Raw genomic sequence first — 17,261 nt, forward strand, 5'->3', positions numbered from 1 at the left:
GTTGCCATGCTCTGACTACTGTTTGTCTTTCGCAAAAAATGATATAAGTAAGAGTAAAAGTATTTATGAAAACAGTACACCATTTTTCTCTCTCTGCAGATTGCATGGTGGAAATGTGGGGGTTTCCTATGTGCCAGTATTTAAAGGAAGAGCGCTGGTGCTGTGGTCGCAATGCTAGAATGTCAGCATGCTTGGTACGGTTCTCCTTTCTTTTTCCTTCTTTTCCTACTGAGAGCTTTATCCAGATGTTATAGAATTCATTGTTTTTGGCTTGTAATCCTAGAGCTATGACTTAAATCCCAGATTCCACACCACAGAATAACATCATTAATGTTGTATGTGTGATAAATTATAAGTAAAAAAATTGTATTAACCTTCCAACTTTACACATTTTATACTTGCTGAGGGCAGGAAACAATGAGAATAGACAGAAATGTATTTTAAAAGTGGCCAAAAAAGGCCACAGCTTTATTAAATTGAACAAGGCAACCCCTAGGGCACTAAGTCCTGGCAGTGCTTCTACCATCATTGACTTCTCCCAAAATGTTCATTGTTCATAATATTAAATATTCTAATTGTACAAGAACTAAACAAGTTGGTTTAATCCCCCAAACCAGACCAATCCTGCAATCTTAGGCAAGTTTCTATATAAGGGAATTCTCTAATATTGCACGCAGAGAGTGCTTCTGTGGAGCATGGCCACATCAGCAGCACAAAATGATGGGTTTGAGCCTAATCTAAAGGAATGAATGCATCCCCACATTTTCTTTTTTGGGTTAGAAGTTCACCATCCCTAATCCCTATTGCTTATCAAGTCCCATTACCTGAATAAAGCATGAGAGATGCTTCTAGCTTCAAATTTTGTTGTTGTGCCTTACCTGCAGAGAATAGAGCCAGCACTCAGCCCAGGCTAATACACGATTACAGAGATGAGAGCTAACATTAGAGAACTGTGTGCCATTGAACTGAAATATGTCAGGACAGTTATACAGTATGCTTTGAAATCTAAATATTTCACCCTCAGTAAAGTTTATGAAACATTTCAACTGATTATGGATTCAAGAGCCTTGTTTTGTTATTCTACAACAATCAAAAATGTCTTTCAGAAATATGTTTGCTATCTTTACTTGCCAGTGCAGTTCCATAACCTGCCCATAACAACCATAACCAGTCCATTACTTCAGTTAGCTCCCCAGTAAACCATCACCATTTACACATACACCCATAATTAGGTGCAGTAAATGAATTAACTCCACTGTAGGATAGTACTTTACGGGACAAGTACTATTGTACAGTGGAGTAGTTATGTGCCACGTGTAGACGGTGACTGTGGCTGGCTACAGTATGAGGGTGCTACAGTGGGGGATGCCTGCTGGTTAGCCCTGCACTGTAACACCCTCATGTCCCAGCCAGCCCATCCACAGCAAGTTGAGCCAGGACGGAGTAACTCCCAGCTGGCAGACTGGCACCCCAGCTCCCCTGCCAGCCCTGGGTCTGCTCTGTCCTAGCTCAGTGTGCTGTGGCACTGGGTGCACATGTAAACGCTGCACCCAAGAAAAACTCTGGCATCAATTGCACCAGAGTTTATTGCTACATGCTAATTGCACATGTAGATGCGCCCAGTACCCCCATGGTGCTGTTGTTACTGTGCTGTCATTTAGTACTAAATGGAGATGCAATATCAGCTGTTACTGCGCTGTGCCAGCAGTGCACGGTTATTTTTAGCTGCTACATTGCCATAGTGATGCACTGTAGTGAGGGACTGCGTCACTACGGAGACATAGCTGTGGCATTCCAGTTTGTGCCCGCTGATGCTATGTCGCTCTACCGTGTTGCTAAACACACCATTACTAACCTGCTGTCTTCTGTATTCTTCATGGGGGGGAAGGAGGGAAGCTTACCATATTCCTTTTCCCAACCCTTTTCCTTTCATAGGGAGCAATGAACAGTTAAAGCACTGTTTCTTCTGGAGAAGTGACCCAACTAGAGTTGCGTGTCAGTTTGTTGTACAATCAGAGCAATCCCATTTTTGCACAGAAATTCCCATTTACCAACTATAGTAAGCCAGGGCACTATGAGGGCTGACTTAGACATCAAACCTGAAACCTCTTTAAGCACATGAAAGCACTCATTCATGTGCCAAGACCTCACTGGACAGTGCCAAGATCCCAGACACATCTGATTGAATTGAACCCTGCCTCACCGTGTCTGGATTCTGTTTGTGCTCTTGGTTATATATGTGTATGAAGAGTGGCCACTTTCTAGCTTATGCTTATCCGTCTTGTATGTTGCTAGTAACAGACAGTGAGTTGCAGAAATACTGGCCATGATATTTGCTACTCGTGTAAGACAGGATTTCTCTCCAGAGTTCTGTTTTACCTGTCAGAGTATCCCAGAAACACAGAGGCTACATACAGGGGTTGTTTCTACCAGCAGAAACCCTACTCTGCTGGTAAAAACTAGAAGCTTACCGGTGTCCATTCAGTTTCTCCCATAGGATACATTCCCTGTCCAAGAGACAGATCTTCCAGGTTGACACCCTGTAAGAATGAACACTTGCATGCTTCTCTACTCACCACCCACCTGGTCTGGTCTGGAAATAAAACAGCATGGCAGTGCTCCCTGCCCTCCCCAATTTGGGGAATAGACATGGGGCTTTTCTACCTTCTTCCCTCCTCTCCTAGGTTGGTCTCCCTGGTTCAGGGAACAGGATTGGGGCTTTGCCCCATTGCTTTTCTCCCTTCCCAAGCCAGCCTGGGCTGGGAGAGGAGTAGTGGAAAATATTCTCTGCCTCTTCCCTGTACCAGAAACTGCCTGGTCTGGGTAATGGACTAGGGGCTTTGCCTTACTGGTCCATCCACTCTGTTCGTAGAGCAGAGGCAGCTGCTCCCCGTTCATTTCCCAGACCCCAGTCTAGGGGAGGTGCAGAGACTCTTTCCCTTCCTCCCCTCTCTCCATAGAGACTGGGAAGAGTGGAGCCACTGCTGCTCCCTATGTCCTCTGCAAACCAGAATCACCCAAGTCTGGTGAAGGCACGGAGCAAGGTGAGAAGTAGTAGCCACAGGCTGAGAGTTCCCTTTCCCTGTAAGTTTTCTACTGGAAATTTCTGAAAAATGTCCACCTCTGGAAATGAATGCCTGTTTGTGAATGCTCTCAAAGGCACAGCAGATGCATCTAGAGTTGGGCTGGGCTCAGCAGTAACTGCAGGACACACCTGTAATAGTGAATTATTAACTAGAAGCAAAGGATGAAGTTGATTTTTATGTAAAGTAAATTACAACTGTAATTTTGTAAAAGTCAAGGGAAGCTAGAGTTGGAGCAACATGGGGCACAGCTGAAGACACATGTACAATACAATTTGGCAATATATTGTAGAAGTAAGCCTTGGGAGGGAGGGGACCGGATGACAGAGATAGGAGTCACACTAATTATTGTACTGGGATTCAGGGCTGTGAATAATGATGAGACCAGAGGGGTGAAATATGAATAATCTTGTATTTATCTTCAGTTCTACATAGAGGTTTGTTTTTCAGTTTTAATTCTTGTAGGTACAATGTCTTACCACCTGTTAAAAAAATAATTTTCATTCAATTCATTATTTTTAATCCTTTGTCAACTTGGATCATAAAAAAATCAAATAGTGTCACACCTCCCTCAGGTTTCATGGGCTGGAAAAATGTATTTTGGAGAATCTGTGTAACATTTTAAATCTTAGTCTCTCTAAACTTTGTATTCCATTTAGTTTTATGTACTTTAAGTTAAATATTTATGCACTCTAGACATGAAAACCATTTAATGTGTTGGACATTAAATTCAGTTATTTTAAATACACAGTATAATATCAAAACTGAACTTTTTATACATGTATTTGCCTAGGAATAAATAAAATAGGAGAAAAAGTATTTTTTCAACTCGTAAAAATTCAAAGACATATTTTATATAGAAATATAAATCTATGCACACACACAAATATTCCATTATCATTGCTTGTCCTACGAATAAACCCAAATAACAGAAGTGAACTGATTAACTGCCGTTAATGGTATTAACAAGCTCATGCTATGTCACATAATTAATCTTTTAAAATGTCATATCTCTCAGTCTTTATACAGTGTATTTATAAAACGTTCTGATAAAGAATAAACATATCTTCGCTTTTAAAGGCTTTGGAACGGGTTGCAGTTGGCCAAATGGTAAGTAATGCTGTTTATTTTAAACCTTCTAATGACAAAGCTATTTTTTTCTTTTTTTAATACTTTTAACGCATGACCTTCTACTGAACCTGCAACTCGCTGAATTCTAAAACATTACAATTAGTCGAGTATAAATCAAAGCCAGATTGATATTATGTGTCAGCACCATGAAATTGCATCTTTATTGCCTCGTCTGCACCTAGTGATGTTAAAAAATCTGTTTTTTAACACAATTAAGACTCAGTGAATGCATATTTGAATGACCTAGTATAATAATAAACTGTAAAAAATTATGTTTCATCATGCTGGTTAAAATTCTGTACAAAATCCAGAAGTGCGTTGTTAAGAACTTAGTCTGTTAAATGACCCTTCCAACCTTTGGATTCTTTTTACTCTGTCTTCTAATAAAGCCTCAACTTCGGGGTCTTAACTGACCCCAAAGCAAGGGTAGATCCTCCAGAAGGGTTGCAGTGGTGCAGTCAGACACCATGAGAGCAACAGCTGTGAACTATTCTAAGACCCCAAATCAAGTAAATATTCCCCCTCTCCCTTCCACTCTATGAGTTCATGGGCACAAGAGTGACTTTAAAAAGGTCCCTGGCTGCTGCTCCCATAGTCTGCCCATCCCAGTGGAAGAGGGGCTGGGAGGAGCTGAGAGTGAGGGTGCAACCACCACTACAGCATCAGCCACTGTGTGTGCAACCTCTTTACAAAATCCTGGATCCACCCATGATGAGGAGCCATAGTTTTCTTGGGGTCTAGTAACTTCTTGCTAGGACAAACAAGTCAGGTTGCTTTCTGTCCTCACCCCCTATTACATTTTGGTAATTTCTGATGATATTTACAACAACAGTGCCACTTATAGTGGTGCCTTTTTGAAGTACAAACTTGCCCACAAGGAAATAATTTAAAATTTAAAATATTGTTTGCAAGCCACAATCACTAACTGAAAAAATGCATTCTCCAGAGTTTTTCTTAAAATTGCTGTTCACAAAGAAGGAGGAGTAAATAGAAAAATCATCTAATATCATCATATATACAGATCTCAAAAGACTGATCTTTTTGCTCTGGGTCAGTGCAGTGATCAATAACTTTTTCACTTGGTACTGATGTTGCATCAGCTGATACAGAGATAAGAAAGAAATGCCATGTGATTTATTGCAAAGGCTTGCATCTGCTAGGCATGCCATAATTCTTATTTTAAGTCTCTGCCTAAATTGCCCATGAATATTTGAAATCATCATTGGGGGGGGGGGGCTGTATGCATGAGGTGTACACATTTTTAATTGATGAGACTTGCAGACCACCTTATCCCTGATGTAAATCCCCTGGCCTTAGTAGATTTACCTGGGATGCATTTTTAACTAACAGGCATTAACTTTTCTTATGTAAACACATCTTTCATAACTAAAGGTATGAAGTTTTAAAAGCACCGCACTGTTTTGATAATCATGGTACTTTCTGTATGGGTATGAATGTATCAGAGAACTGAGACAGAGTGACTATAAATAAGAGAACATTTTAACACCCTTAGAATATTTTCCCTTTGCCTCTTTCTTTCATATATGTGTATGAACAGTGATGAACAGACTTCCTTCAATGTATGGTGATGTGATTCTAGAGTGACCCCCTTTTCTGTAATAGAGTTGTATGGATTTACATTGTTATAATTAAGAACAGAATTTGGCCCATCTTTATTTCTTTGTCTTGGCTCTTTATCCCTTTACCCACTTCCTATCAAATTTGGCAATTTCACGTGTTTATTTTTTCTCACAATTATGATTATGCTGTAATCTGACCAAAGAACACCCTTTTAACTTGGGAACAACACAATTAGAAAATTGTCCTCTCAGCCACGTTATTTAGACTGCTTTGAGAAAAATATAAACCAATAATTAAGTAAGGGAGCCAACAATATTAGTTATTCTGGATTTGGTTTTGATCCCAACTTTAAATTCCTGCTGTTCTTTGATTTTCTGCAGCTGCCTACAGAATCTTTGTTTTATCGAGCTGTTCTACAGGTTATCATAGAAGAATGTTATGGTGTCACCAAAAGGTATGAAACTCTGAGTTCAAAAAATAAGAGTCTTATTCTGCCTCCCATACTCTCAGAGTAATTGCTTAACATGAGAGGGGTGGCAGAATCAGCCCATAAGTTTTCTCCATGTAAGTTTGTATTATGATTTCGGTCTTTATATGCTCAGCACATTCTTTCACTCTAATTCCATATGCAGAGATCTTGTCCTTACTTCACCAAAGAGGGAACAGCTCTATCTTTACCACTGGAAACATACTAGAGGTGTACCTCCCCCACAGGAACCAAAGGAAAATGTGTTAATTTTAGATAACAGAGTCTGGAGATATACTGTTCTGCAGAACATCTTTAACTTTGGTTTAATGTCAACCACAGTCTGCACTTCTTTAATGCTAGTTTAATGTCATTCACCAGCTGAAAAGCATATCAGCATGTGCTGAGTAGAGCAGCATTGAGACCAGGAAACAGCGTGGATGCCAGGAAAATGAGGCAATGTAGACGTGAATGTCCTTCAGGATTTCCGGAAAGATAAAGCTACAAATACAAATGGCTTCCTGATCATCATCTTCACAGAATCCCAATCTCTCATTTTTTCCCCATGTTTAATATTATATACAGTGAAACTACACAAAAGGTCATGGGGTACTAGGTTGTAAAAGTAAAGGAGTGAGCTAGGCCCCAGGTTGTTTTATTTGTTAAAGCAAATATTGTAACTGAAGGAATTTAATAAAGATTGTATGTTTTGAATCACAGGTGCTGTAGGCCTAGTTTCAAGACACCACCGTTTTCAGTGAAGTAGCTGTTATTTTCCTTGTTGCTCTGAAGCCTCATGGGACCAGATTAGCACTTTTAAGACATCAGATTCCATATGAATTCAAACAGCATTCAAACAAAACAGCTTAAGGGCCTTGTTACACATTGCACTTTGAGCTGCTCAGATGTTGATCTCTGTTAGTGCTAGTTCAAGTTTAGAGGAGTCACACTTTAATGTTAAAAACCTTCTCTGACTGTCTCCCACCTGCACAGCTGTGACTTGCCACTAAAGAGCTGGCGAGCAGAGGTCTGACCAGGAGCTACAGCTGCGAGTTTCCACCACAAGGCTAGTGAGTCAGGACAGGCTTCTATCCCTAATGAAAGAGAGATGGGTTGCAGGGCTGAAGCAGAAATATGAAGCTAGGAGGTTGAGAGTTAATGGAATGAGGGTGGGTAATGAAATGGGAGGTATAAAGGAAATAGGAGTGGGGGAAGGGTGGTGAAATGAAGGAAGTCAGCCACTGAAGGATCAAATAAAATACATTTTTAAAAGAGTTTAAAAAGAAATAAAGAGGAAATAAAGAAGGTCTCATGTTTCAATAACATAAACAGAGAGCAGTGGCTGTTATATATGCAGCTTAGGTGTGGGACTGCCTTGAGGAGGCTTTTCTCTGTACTAGTGACTTGGGGTGGCTGATTGGTGCTAGAGTGTTTGCCTAGTGCCCAGTGTATGTGTTTGGGGTTTCCCTCCCCACATGTGGTGTGTGATGGCTCTTCCTTCTTGCCTGCCTTCCTGCCTTCCTTCCTTCCTCTCTCTCTCTCCCTTTCTCTCTGAGGGCAGAAAACAGAAAGCAAGTTTGCCAAAGGACTTTGCTGTGGGAGGAAACCAGGGGACAGGAGATTCTATGCATAGACATGTGTATGTGGGGGTGGGAGCATGGGCCAGGGCCCTGGTGAGGGAGCTTGGCATACAGGTTCTTCCCCCCACCCCTACCACTACCCTTTTTTTTTCTCCTTATAGTATAGTCATTCTCTAGAGAGCAAAGGATGCACAAATGGAGTCTGGGTTGGTTGTTGTGACCTTTGTAGGATGTGCCATGTTTTTGTTCTTCCCAGAGGGTCAGGAGCACATCATCTGCACCACCTATAATTTGGTGTCTGGCCTGGAGAAGAAGATGCAAAGATTGGAAGCACAGGTATCCAGGCTGCATTACATCCAAGACCAGGAAGATTACTTTGACAAGAGTTACAAGAGGCTGATACTGGAGAAGCCAAAGGGCAATGAGGAGAAGTGGCAGAATGTTACTACTCCAAGGACAGTCCTTAGAATTAAAGAGGAGCAGATTGAAGTCAGCAACCACTTTCAAGGTCTGTGCTGAGAAAGGGGCTGAGGAAGAGGACATTTGCAGATATGATGCAGAGGAGGCAGCAGCCTAGAGAGCAGGAAATGCAAGGCCCCAAGGTCAGGAACTCCAGGATGACCACACCAAGAAGGAAAAGAAGAGGGGTGGTGGCTGGGGACAGAGGCCTCAATTTGTCATCCAGGTTTGGGGGCCCAGAAGATGTGCTGTTTGCTTGGAGCCCAAATTCAAGATGTCAAAGACAGTCTGCCAAAGCTCATCCATCCTTTGGACAAATACCCCTTCCTGCTCATCCATGCCGACACCAGCGATACTGCCAGGAATGACACTAAGAAGATCAGAGGTGACTATGAGGCTCTTGGAAGGAGGATTAAGGAGCTTGAAGCACAAGTGGTGTTCTCATCGATTTTTCCATGGAAGGCAGGGGTCAAGGCAGAGACCTTTGTGTCCTGGAAGTGAATGTCATGTGATGGCGATGTCTTTGTGAAGGCTCAGCTTCTTCAAAAATGGGTGGATGTTCTTGGACATAGGAGTGCTATCAAGAGATGGGATTCATCTGATGAGAACAAGGAAGAGCATCTTTGGGCATCATGTGGCCAACCTAGAAAGGAAGGCTTTAAACTAGGTTCCATGGGGGATAGTAATCAAAACCCTGCAGCAGCACAGTCCAGAGGGAAAAGGACTCAGAGAAGCAATTCAACTCTGGGACTGCAACAGTTGGAGTACTGCATCCAGTTCTGGGCGCTGCACTTCAAGAGGGATGAGAGGGTCCAGAGGAGGGCCACTCACATGGTCAAAGGGCAGTGGGGCAGGCTCTATGAAGAGAGGCTAAAGGTCCTGAACCTATTCAGCCTCCACAAGAGAAGGCTGAGAGGGGATCTGGTGGCGGTTTACAAACTCACCAGGAGGGACCAGTGGGAATTGGGGGAGGCTCTGCACCACCCAGGGTTACTAGTAATAACGGCCACAAATTGTTAGAAAGAAGGTTCAGGCTGGACATCAGGAGGCATTACTTTAAAGTTAGGGCTGCCAGGCTCTGGAATGGGCTCTCAAGTGAGGTGGTACTCTCTCCTACCTTGGGGGTCTTCAAGGCAGATATTTGACTGGGGTGATATGACCCCAGCATCCGTTCCTGCCCGGGGCAGGGGGTCAGACCTGATGATCTGTTTAGGTCCCTTCTGACTCTAAGCACTATGATACTATGATACAATGAACAAGTGGTGCAGAAGGGAAGTGAGGAGGTCAACATGCAAAATTAATCTGATATATGTAACTGTGAGAAGTAGGAGAATAAACAAGATGAGCTAGAAGCTACAACCTGTGAAAAGAACTATGATCTGATTGGTATCACTGAGACCTGGTGGGACAGTTCTTATGTTTAGTCTCATCATCAAGGGTTATACTGTTTCGGAAGGACAGGGTTGGGAGAAAAGGTGGTGGTGTTGCCTTGTTTATCAAAAACATATACACTTGTTCCCTGGTGCAGGAACAAGAAGACAGCTAAGCAGAATGCATTTGGGTGAACATGAGAGATGTGGCACCAACTTAATGGTAGGAATTTATTATAGGCCCCCTAATCAGGAAGAGGGGGTGGATGAGGCACTTGTTATGTGAGTGACATATCTGTCCAAAAGCTATGGAATGGTACTCTTGGAAGACTTCAGTTTTATGGGCTTCTGCTGGAAGAACGATGCAGCCAAACACAAAATGTCATGCCAGTTCCTAACTTGTGTGAAGGACAATTTTCTGTTCCAGAAAGTAGAGGATACAATAGGGGAAGATCTGTCTTGGAGGATCTTGTCCTGACCAACAGGAAAGAACTGGTGGGGGACATTAAAGTGATGGGTAGCTTGGGAGGAAGTAATCACAGTGTGATAGAATTCCAAATCCTGAGACAGGGAAAGCATGAGTTCAGCAAAATTAGTAAACCAGATTTCAAAAAGTGGATCTCCTCCAACTCAAGGCTTGGTGTCATGGACACATAGATTGACGAATAAAGGCACCCAGTAGGGCTAGAAGCTTCTAAGGGGCACAGTATTAGAAACCCAACAAGAAACTGTGCTCACACAATGGAAGCATGAGAAGAATTGTAAGAGACCAAGAACAAGGAGCTTCTAAAATGCATCAAATGCAAAAGGAAAGTATACAGGCAATGGAAGAATGGGCAGTTCACCAAGGATGCATATCAGGAAATAACAAGAACCTGCAGGGACAAAATTAGGAAGGCAGATATAAAGAATGAGCTGCACCTGTCAAAGGAGGTTAAGGACAACAAGAGGTTCTTTAAGTATGTTAGCCAAAAAAGAAGGACTAAGAAAGCTGTGGGTCCTCTGTTAGCAAGCCAAGGGGAACTCCTAACCAAAGTTGTAAAGAAGGCAGAACTACTCAACAGCTACTTTGCCTCAGTGTTCACAAAAAAATTAAGCTGCAGCCAAACATGCAATAAAGATTATCTGGATAAGGAAGGGGACAAGCTGAGGGAGGAGACAACAAAAGAAACTGTCAGAAAGTGGTGTTGGGTATGAATGAATTCAAGTCAGCAAGGCTGGATGAGCTTCATCCAAGGGTCCTGAAGGAACTGGCAGAGATTTTGGAGCCCTTGGCAATGATCTTCACGGAGTTTGGGGAGATAGGCCAGGTACCAGAGGACTGGAAAAGGGACAGTGTAGTGCTCCTCTTTAAAACAAGCAAGGAAGAGGATCTGGGGAACTACAGACCCGTTAGCCTCACCTTAGTATCTGGGAAGTGAGTGAAACATATCCTAAGGAAGGTCATTTGCAAGCATCTGGAGGAGGAAAGGCTGATCACAAGCAGCCAGCATGGATGGATAAAAAACAAATTGTGTCAAACAAACTTGATCTTCTTTGACAAAGTAACTATTTGGGTGGATGAAGGGAACGTTGTGGATATAGTGTATCTTGGACTTTAGCAAGACTTGTGACAAGGACCCACATGATAGACAAGTTGGAGAAATGTGGGCTGGGTAAAACGACTGTAAGGTGGATAGATAACTGGCTCAATAGCCGCAAGCAAAGGGTAGTTATTAATCGGTTGATGATAGAATGGCAGGAGATTTCAAGCGTCTGTGCCCAGTGCTGTTCAACATGTTTATTAACAATTTGGATGGTAACCTAGAAAGCTTCTTGAGCAAGTTTTCAGACAGCATAAAACTGGGAAGAATTGCTAACATGTTGGAGGATGTGAGCACAATTCAGAAGGATTTGGAAAGAGCGGAAAGTTGGTCTAGAGCTAGCAGGATGAAGTTCAATGCAAACTTATGCAAGGTGCTACACCTCTGGAGGAATAATCAAGAACACAAATATAAAATGGGTGATACCTGGCTGGATGTCGGCACTATGGAAAAGGACTTGGGAGTCTTGGTCAATATGAGTGATGCAGTCACACAAAAGGTGAGTGTAGTTTTGGGATTCATCAATAGAGGCATTAGATGCAAGACATGGGACGTGATAGTGCCTCTGTACCTGGCATTGGTTAGGCCGCATCTGGAGTATCATGTGCATTTCTATATTTTAAAAAGGATGTCGAGAAGTTAGTCCAGAGGTGAGCAACAAAGATGATCAAAGACTTGAAATGCAAATCATATGAGGAGAGGCTGACAGAGGTAGGCATGTTCAGTTTGTCAAAAAGGCATTTAAGAGGGGACATGATAGCAGTCCTAAAATACTGGAAGAGCTGCCATAAAGAAGAGGAAAAGCACCGTTTATCTCCTGCTGCAGAGAGAAGGATGCAGACCAATGCCTTGAAGTTGCAGCAAAGTAAGTTGGATGTCTGGAAAAATGTCTTCACTGTTAGAACAGTGAGGCAGTGGAATAGACTGCCTGGGGAAGTTGTGGACTCTGTAACTGGAGGTGTTCAAGAAGAACTTGGAGAGCCACTGGGTGGGGTTGATCTAGGTGTAGATATGCCTGTGTTGTTCCATGGGTATTTCCCATGCTTCTGGACTTTGCTGGTTACCCCTCCCCCGCCTTTCTGCTATATGTCAGGGTGTTTTTAAGCCTTCCCAGAAGCATTGGGCATTGGCTACAGCTGAGAGCAAAGCCAGAGGTTGCTGGCTAGAGGGTCTTGCCCCTCCACTCAGGTTCAGGCTGATCACCATATTTGGGGTCAGGAAGGAATTTTATCCCATGGTTACATTGGTATGAACTGTAAGGGTTTTGGCCTTAGCAGGGGGTGTGGCCCTCTACCTGGGACCTCTTGAGCACATATTGATAACATTTTATAGAAGCAGAACATTGGCTGCCATGGTTCCCCTGCTTTACCTGTGGCAGGTTAGGGTGCTAGGTCAGTGTTGTGTTAGGGTTGGGGGTCAGGCTAGATGATCTGTACAGGTCCCTCCTGACCCTAGCTACTCTGAAACTACTATGAAACTAGTCTTGTGCAGAGTTTAGATTATGATTTGTATGGAATAATTTGAATAGGATGATCCTGCTTCAAGCAGGGGGTTGAACTAGATGACTTCAGGAGGTCTCTTCCAGCCCTACTTCTCTATGATTCTATGAAATTGGCATTAGGGTTTGGGGATAGCTGGGAGGTGGGAGCAGTGAGGAAAGGTGCTTTTGGAGGAGCTACTGCCCCTGCCTTGGGAAGGAAGCACCAGCTCATGGAGACATGAGCCAGCCCCCTACATTGTTCTCCCCTCCCTCCAACTAGACCCCAGTTGTGAACCCTTCCATGGTCCTGTGACCTGGCTAGCTGGCATGTGCTTTGGTGGCTGTTTCCACAAGGTTGTACCTCTGGGGATGAGAAGGTCACACCCCTGGGGACAGGAAAGGGAGGTGGCTTGGTGCAAGAACCACCCTCTAGGAAGTAGAGTTCAGGGGATAGAAAATTTGTCCACACAGGACAGGAGGGTGGGAGAGGGGTCACTGTATCTTGGGATGCTGGACATCGACAACTTGGGCAGCTCATCTGTGGGGAGTGGCCATACGTTACTGGAACATGAGCTGAGTAACATGGATCAGAAATAACATGCCCTAGAGTGGCATAACTTTAAACCATCTAAAATGTGCTGAAAACTAGTTTCAGATGTTAATGTGTTGACAATCCAGGGGTTAGAGCTTCAGAAGCCACCTAAAATTAATGTGTAACAAGGCCCTAAGACAATTAAGAGGATGACTTATGAGGCTTTGAATCACTAAGATCCCATTCTTGCTTTTGATAGTTCTATGTATACAGTGTGTATCTTATCTGATCCACAAAGCTCTTTACATTGGTAGCACATATGCAATGAAATGAATATTTTCAAAGAGCATTTCCCAAAGAGCATTTTAAATACATAGCCAGTAATTGATCTTTGGACTTCTTTTGTCCTAGGTTTAAGTGCATAGGAATCATAAATATGTTCATAAAAAATTCAATTTTCCTTTTGTAAAATACATTTCAAAACTAAATAATATAAAGAATTTGATGGGAGTATTTCTTGACTCCTTAACTAATAAAATAGGATTTCTATGGGTTTCTGGTGAATTTCTTTAAAACAAATTTTTAAAATATATAATTAATCTCATGGAAGATTAATAAAATATACAATTAATTTATCTCTCTCCTGGCTGTTTGTTCATAAATATTTGGAGAGAGTATTAGAAATATCTAATATGTTTGAAAATGTCATTCCTATAGTATATGACTGCTAAAGTCAATCAGACTTAGAAATATCTGTTGCAATGATTGTACCTATGTAAGAAAATTTAGACAGACAGAACAAATATATGCAATTTCTTTGAGCTATTTTAAATTTTGAAAAGAGATTTCATGGGATTTGCTAAACAGTTTATGTGTTTGCAGGAGCTTGTAAATGTTTTTCTTTACGCATGGCTTTATTACTATTCTTGGACCAATTCAAATGTTTAGCCTGGTTTCTAAGAACTACCCCCAACTGTAAATAGGACAGATTCTGGGGTGCAGCAGAGTTTGCCTGGTCAGCAGCTGCTCCCACGGCACTCCACATGGCAATGCTCCTGCCCACACCCACTGGCCCTGGCCAACGCACAGCTTCTGATGGGGCTGTTCCTAGCACAGCTGCAGCCAACCAGGCTTGCATTGTAACTGGGAGGCAAGCGGAGCACAGCAGCAGTGGTCTAGCTGCAGCTGTACTGGGAATAGCCCCACCAGAAGCTGAGTGCTAGCCAGGGCCTGGGCCAGCAGGGCTGTTCTGCTCCCCTTGCCTCCAGCTGTGGCTGCTGCACCTGCTCTTGCCGCATCTCTCCAAGCAGGAGGAAGCTTCAGTTGGGCAGCTCCTTCCCAGCGCATGGAGCTCCAGCTCCAGACTGCCTTCCACCCTCTCTTCCTGCCTGCAGGTGGCTGCTCATCATGCTAGGCAGGTGAAGTGAGTGGAAGGCAGCGAGGAGCTATGTGCTGGCTAGGGGCTGCCTGATTGAAGCTTCCCACCCACCCAAAGTGACACAGCAAGAGCAGGAGCAGCAGCCTCAACTGGAGCCAAGGGGAGCAGAACAGCCCCGCCAGCCCAGGCCCCAGATCTGGGGCCCAAGCCATTGTGTAGCTTCCAGTGAGGCTGTTCCCAGTGTGGCAGCAGCTGGCTGGGTGCTGCTGGACTCCCTTCACCTCCAGCAGCTGCTTCTGTTCTTACTTCTGCCCCTGCTGCAGCACTACAGGCAGGCAGGCAGGGAGGAAGCTTCAGCCCAGCGGCTCGCACTGGAGGTGAGGGGAGCAGAGGAGCATCCAGCCGGCTGCATCCCCACTGGAAACAGCCCCATCAGAAGCTGCGCATTGGTAGGGGCCCAGGTCAACGGGAACACAGTGCAGGCCACCCTGGCGGAAGCGGGTAGAGCTCAGCTCCATGTAGAGCATTGCTGGATCCAGTCAGTTTCCAGGCCTGATCTGGCCCACAGGCTGTGTTTTTCCTACTCCGCTCTACAATTATTTTTCTAACTTGGTTGTCACGCTTATTTTCTCTGTTTTATAGCGATTTTGAATTTGTGAAACAATAACTTGTAACCTTTTATTGTAGGAAATTAAAAAAAAATATGTATCTCAATTTTATTTTGTAGCGATCATCATGTTGGGAAAATTTTCTCCAAATCTTCCTCCTTCCTGGATTATGTCAGAAAGTCTCTGAAGAAGCTTGAACTGGATGAGTCAAAGGTGAGAAGCTGATTACTATCACATGAAATTCATGTCAATGTAAACTCTAGAAGTGCCCAGCATTTCTATGGAGCTGTTTGTATATATGAGCCACTTCGAGTTCTTCCAGCCAGAATATTGCCATAAAACTATAAAATCCTGTATTTTCTTATTATTAGACTGTAGATCCACATTTATAGCTTTTTGTGACTTAACATATATTCAAGCCAGATTACCGCCATTTGTGTATTCAACCTGGGGATTTACTTCTAATAATTTTTCTTTATGTTTTTATTTTCATGTAAAAATGTTTGATTTGTGGGATGCCTTATTCTATTTTTTGCATGATTTCTAGTAGTCTAAATCTTTTTTTTTTAAACACAAATATATAATTAGAAGCAAAGCCATAATTCAGATTGGTTCCTTAGGGCTCTGGCAGACATTACATATCTTGTGCTTTATATGAGCATTTCAAACAAAATATGAACGGCCACGTGTTTGTCTTGCTATAAAAATGGCAAATCCAGTACACAAATGGTGAATCTACCCCAAAGAAGTTTATTTGAAACAAAACTGTTCTGCAACAAATTTAACATCTGGATAGATTCATATGACTCCCAGTATCCTATAGTGCTTTGCTGTCCCTCCCCCCACCCAGAGAGAGCTGCTGGCTGGCTCTCTGATAGCCTGCCTAGCAGAACGATGTTAGGGAGCCCTGTAAGGACCAACTTGAAGCAGTAGCAGAGGCTAATCAGTCAGCTCTTGCTGCCCCTGGCAGTTTGCTCATCCCCCCTTGGTGCCAAGAAGTAAGGGTCACAGGGCTGACCATGAGCCAGGAAATGTAAAGGGAAGCAGCAGCTCCAAGAGGCTTGCAGGCAGCCCCAGACTAGAGACATCCCAATCAGCCCTTGCTTCTTTGGCCACTTCTTGGGCTGTCTCACCAGCTGTCTCATTAGTCAATGCAATTGGCTGTGTGGGGGACCCCCCACAGTTGCTGACTGGCCATTGTTGGGAGACAGGTGCCCCCCCAACTCAGAAGGCACCAGTCGCCTATGTCCTGGGGGCTTCAGGAGCTAAGGAGCAGTTCCCGATTGCCCCCTGGAAGATCAGTGCGCCTTTCTGGCAACTCTGTGTTGCTTCAACCAGGGGACTGGTGCACGTGTACATACCCCAGAATGATCTGTTTTTTATAGTGCTACAACCTGTGTAGCACATTTACCTCCTTGCTCTGGCAGTTGATTTATTTTGAACAAGTGCGGTGCTTAGGATCCCTCTATGGTCAACGGAGAGACTTTAGGGGTGCCTAAGAGTGATTCAAGTTTAGGTATCTAGGTGTTCCAAGGAACTGAAAGTGGTCACCATCTCCAGAGCACAACTCAGAAAGCCCAGAGGCATGTGAAGAAATTTCTAAAATCCTCTTCTTCTCAGGAGATTAAGTACCTGACATAGTACTTGGAAGCAGAGACTAAAACCAAAGCCTTCTCCATTCCAAAGGAGTGTCACAGAAACTAAGCTACTGAGTCACTTTGCATCTTGTTTGCTTCTTTTTGGGTCCTATGCCTCATGTATGTTTAGCTTCCTAGAAACCCATCTTGAATACTGGGAGAGTAGAGAAGGGCCTTCCTCTAACCTCTTCTACTGCCTGGTAGTGGTGGACTTCTCTAAGGAAGTAGAAGGTTTTTTCAGGAAGAAGAGGGCTTAGGATCCAGATCTTCTAATTCTTGGCTGAGTGCTATAAGCTCTAGGCCACTGTTGCCATCGTCTTTGAGCTAAACTCAATGCTGATGATTTAAGTAATGTACCAAAAAAATCCTTCCT

The 17,261-nt window shown here is 43.3% G+C and overlaps 1 protein-coding gene across 3 annotated transcripts in view; it reads left to right on the forward strand.

The window, feature by feature from the left end:
* The window catches only part of METTL25 (methyltransferase like 25), a 121,115-nt gene that overhangs the window by 86,959 nt on the left and 16,895 nt on the right, over positions 1 to 17,261 (forward strand). For all 3 annotated transcript variants that reach the window (XM_059726135.1, XM_019494164.2, XM_019494161.2), the window contains 4 exons: positions 100 to 194; positions 4,164 to 4,193; positions 6,176 to 6,249; positions 15,371 to 15,464. In XM_059726135.1, coding sequence (XP_059582118.1) covers positions 100 to 194; positions 4,164 to 4,193; positions 6,176 to 6,249; positions 15,371 to 15,464 — 293 coding nt within the window. The remainder of the gene's footprint in view (positions 1 to 99; positions 195 to 4,163; positions 4,194 to 6,175; positions 6,250 to 15,370; positions 15,465 to 17,261) is intronic.

This window comes from Alligator mississippiensis, chromosome 4 (genome assembly GCF_030867095.1).
Source record: "Alligator mississippiensis isolate rAllMis1 chromosome 4, rAllMis1, whole genome shotgun sequence".
Taxonomy (NCBI): domain Eukaryota; kingdom Metazoa; phylum Chordata; order Crocodylia; family Alligatoridae; genus Alligator; species Alligator mississippiensis.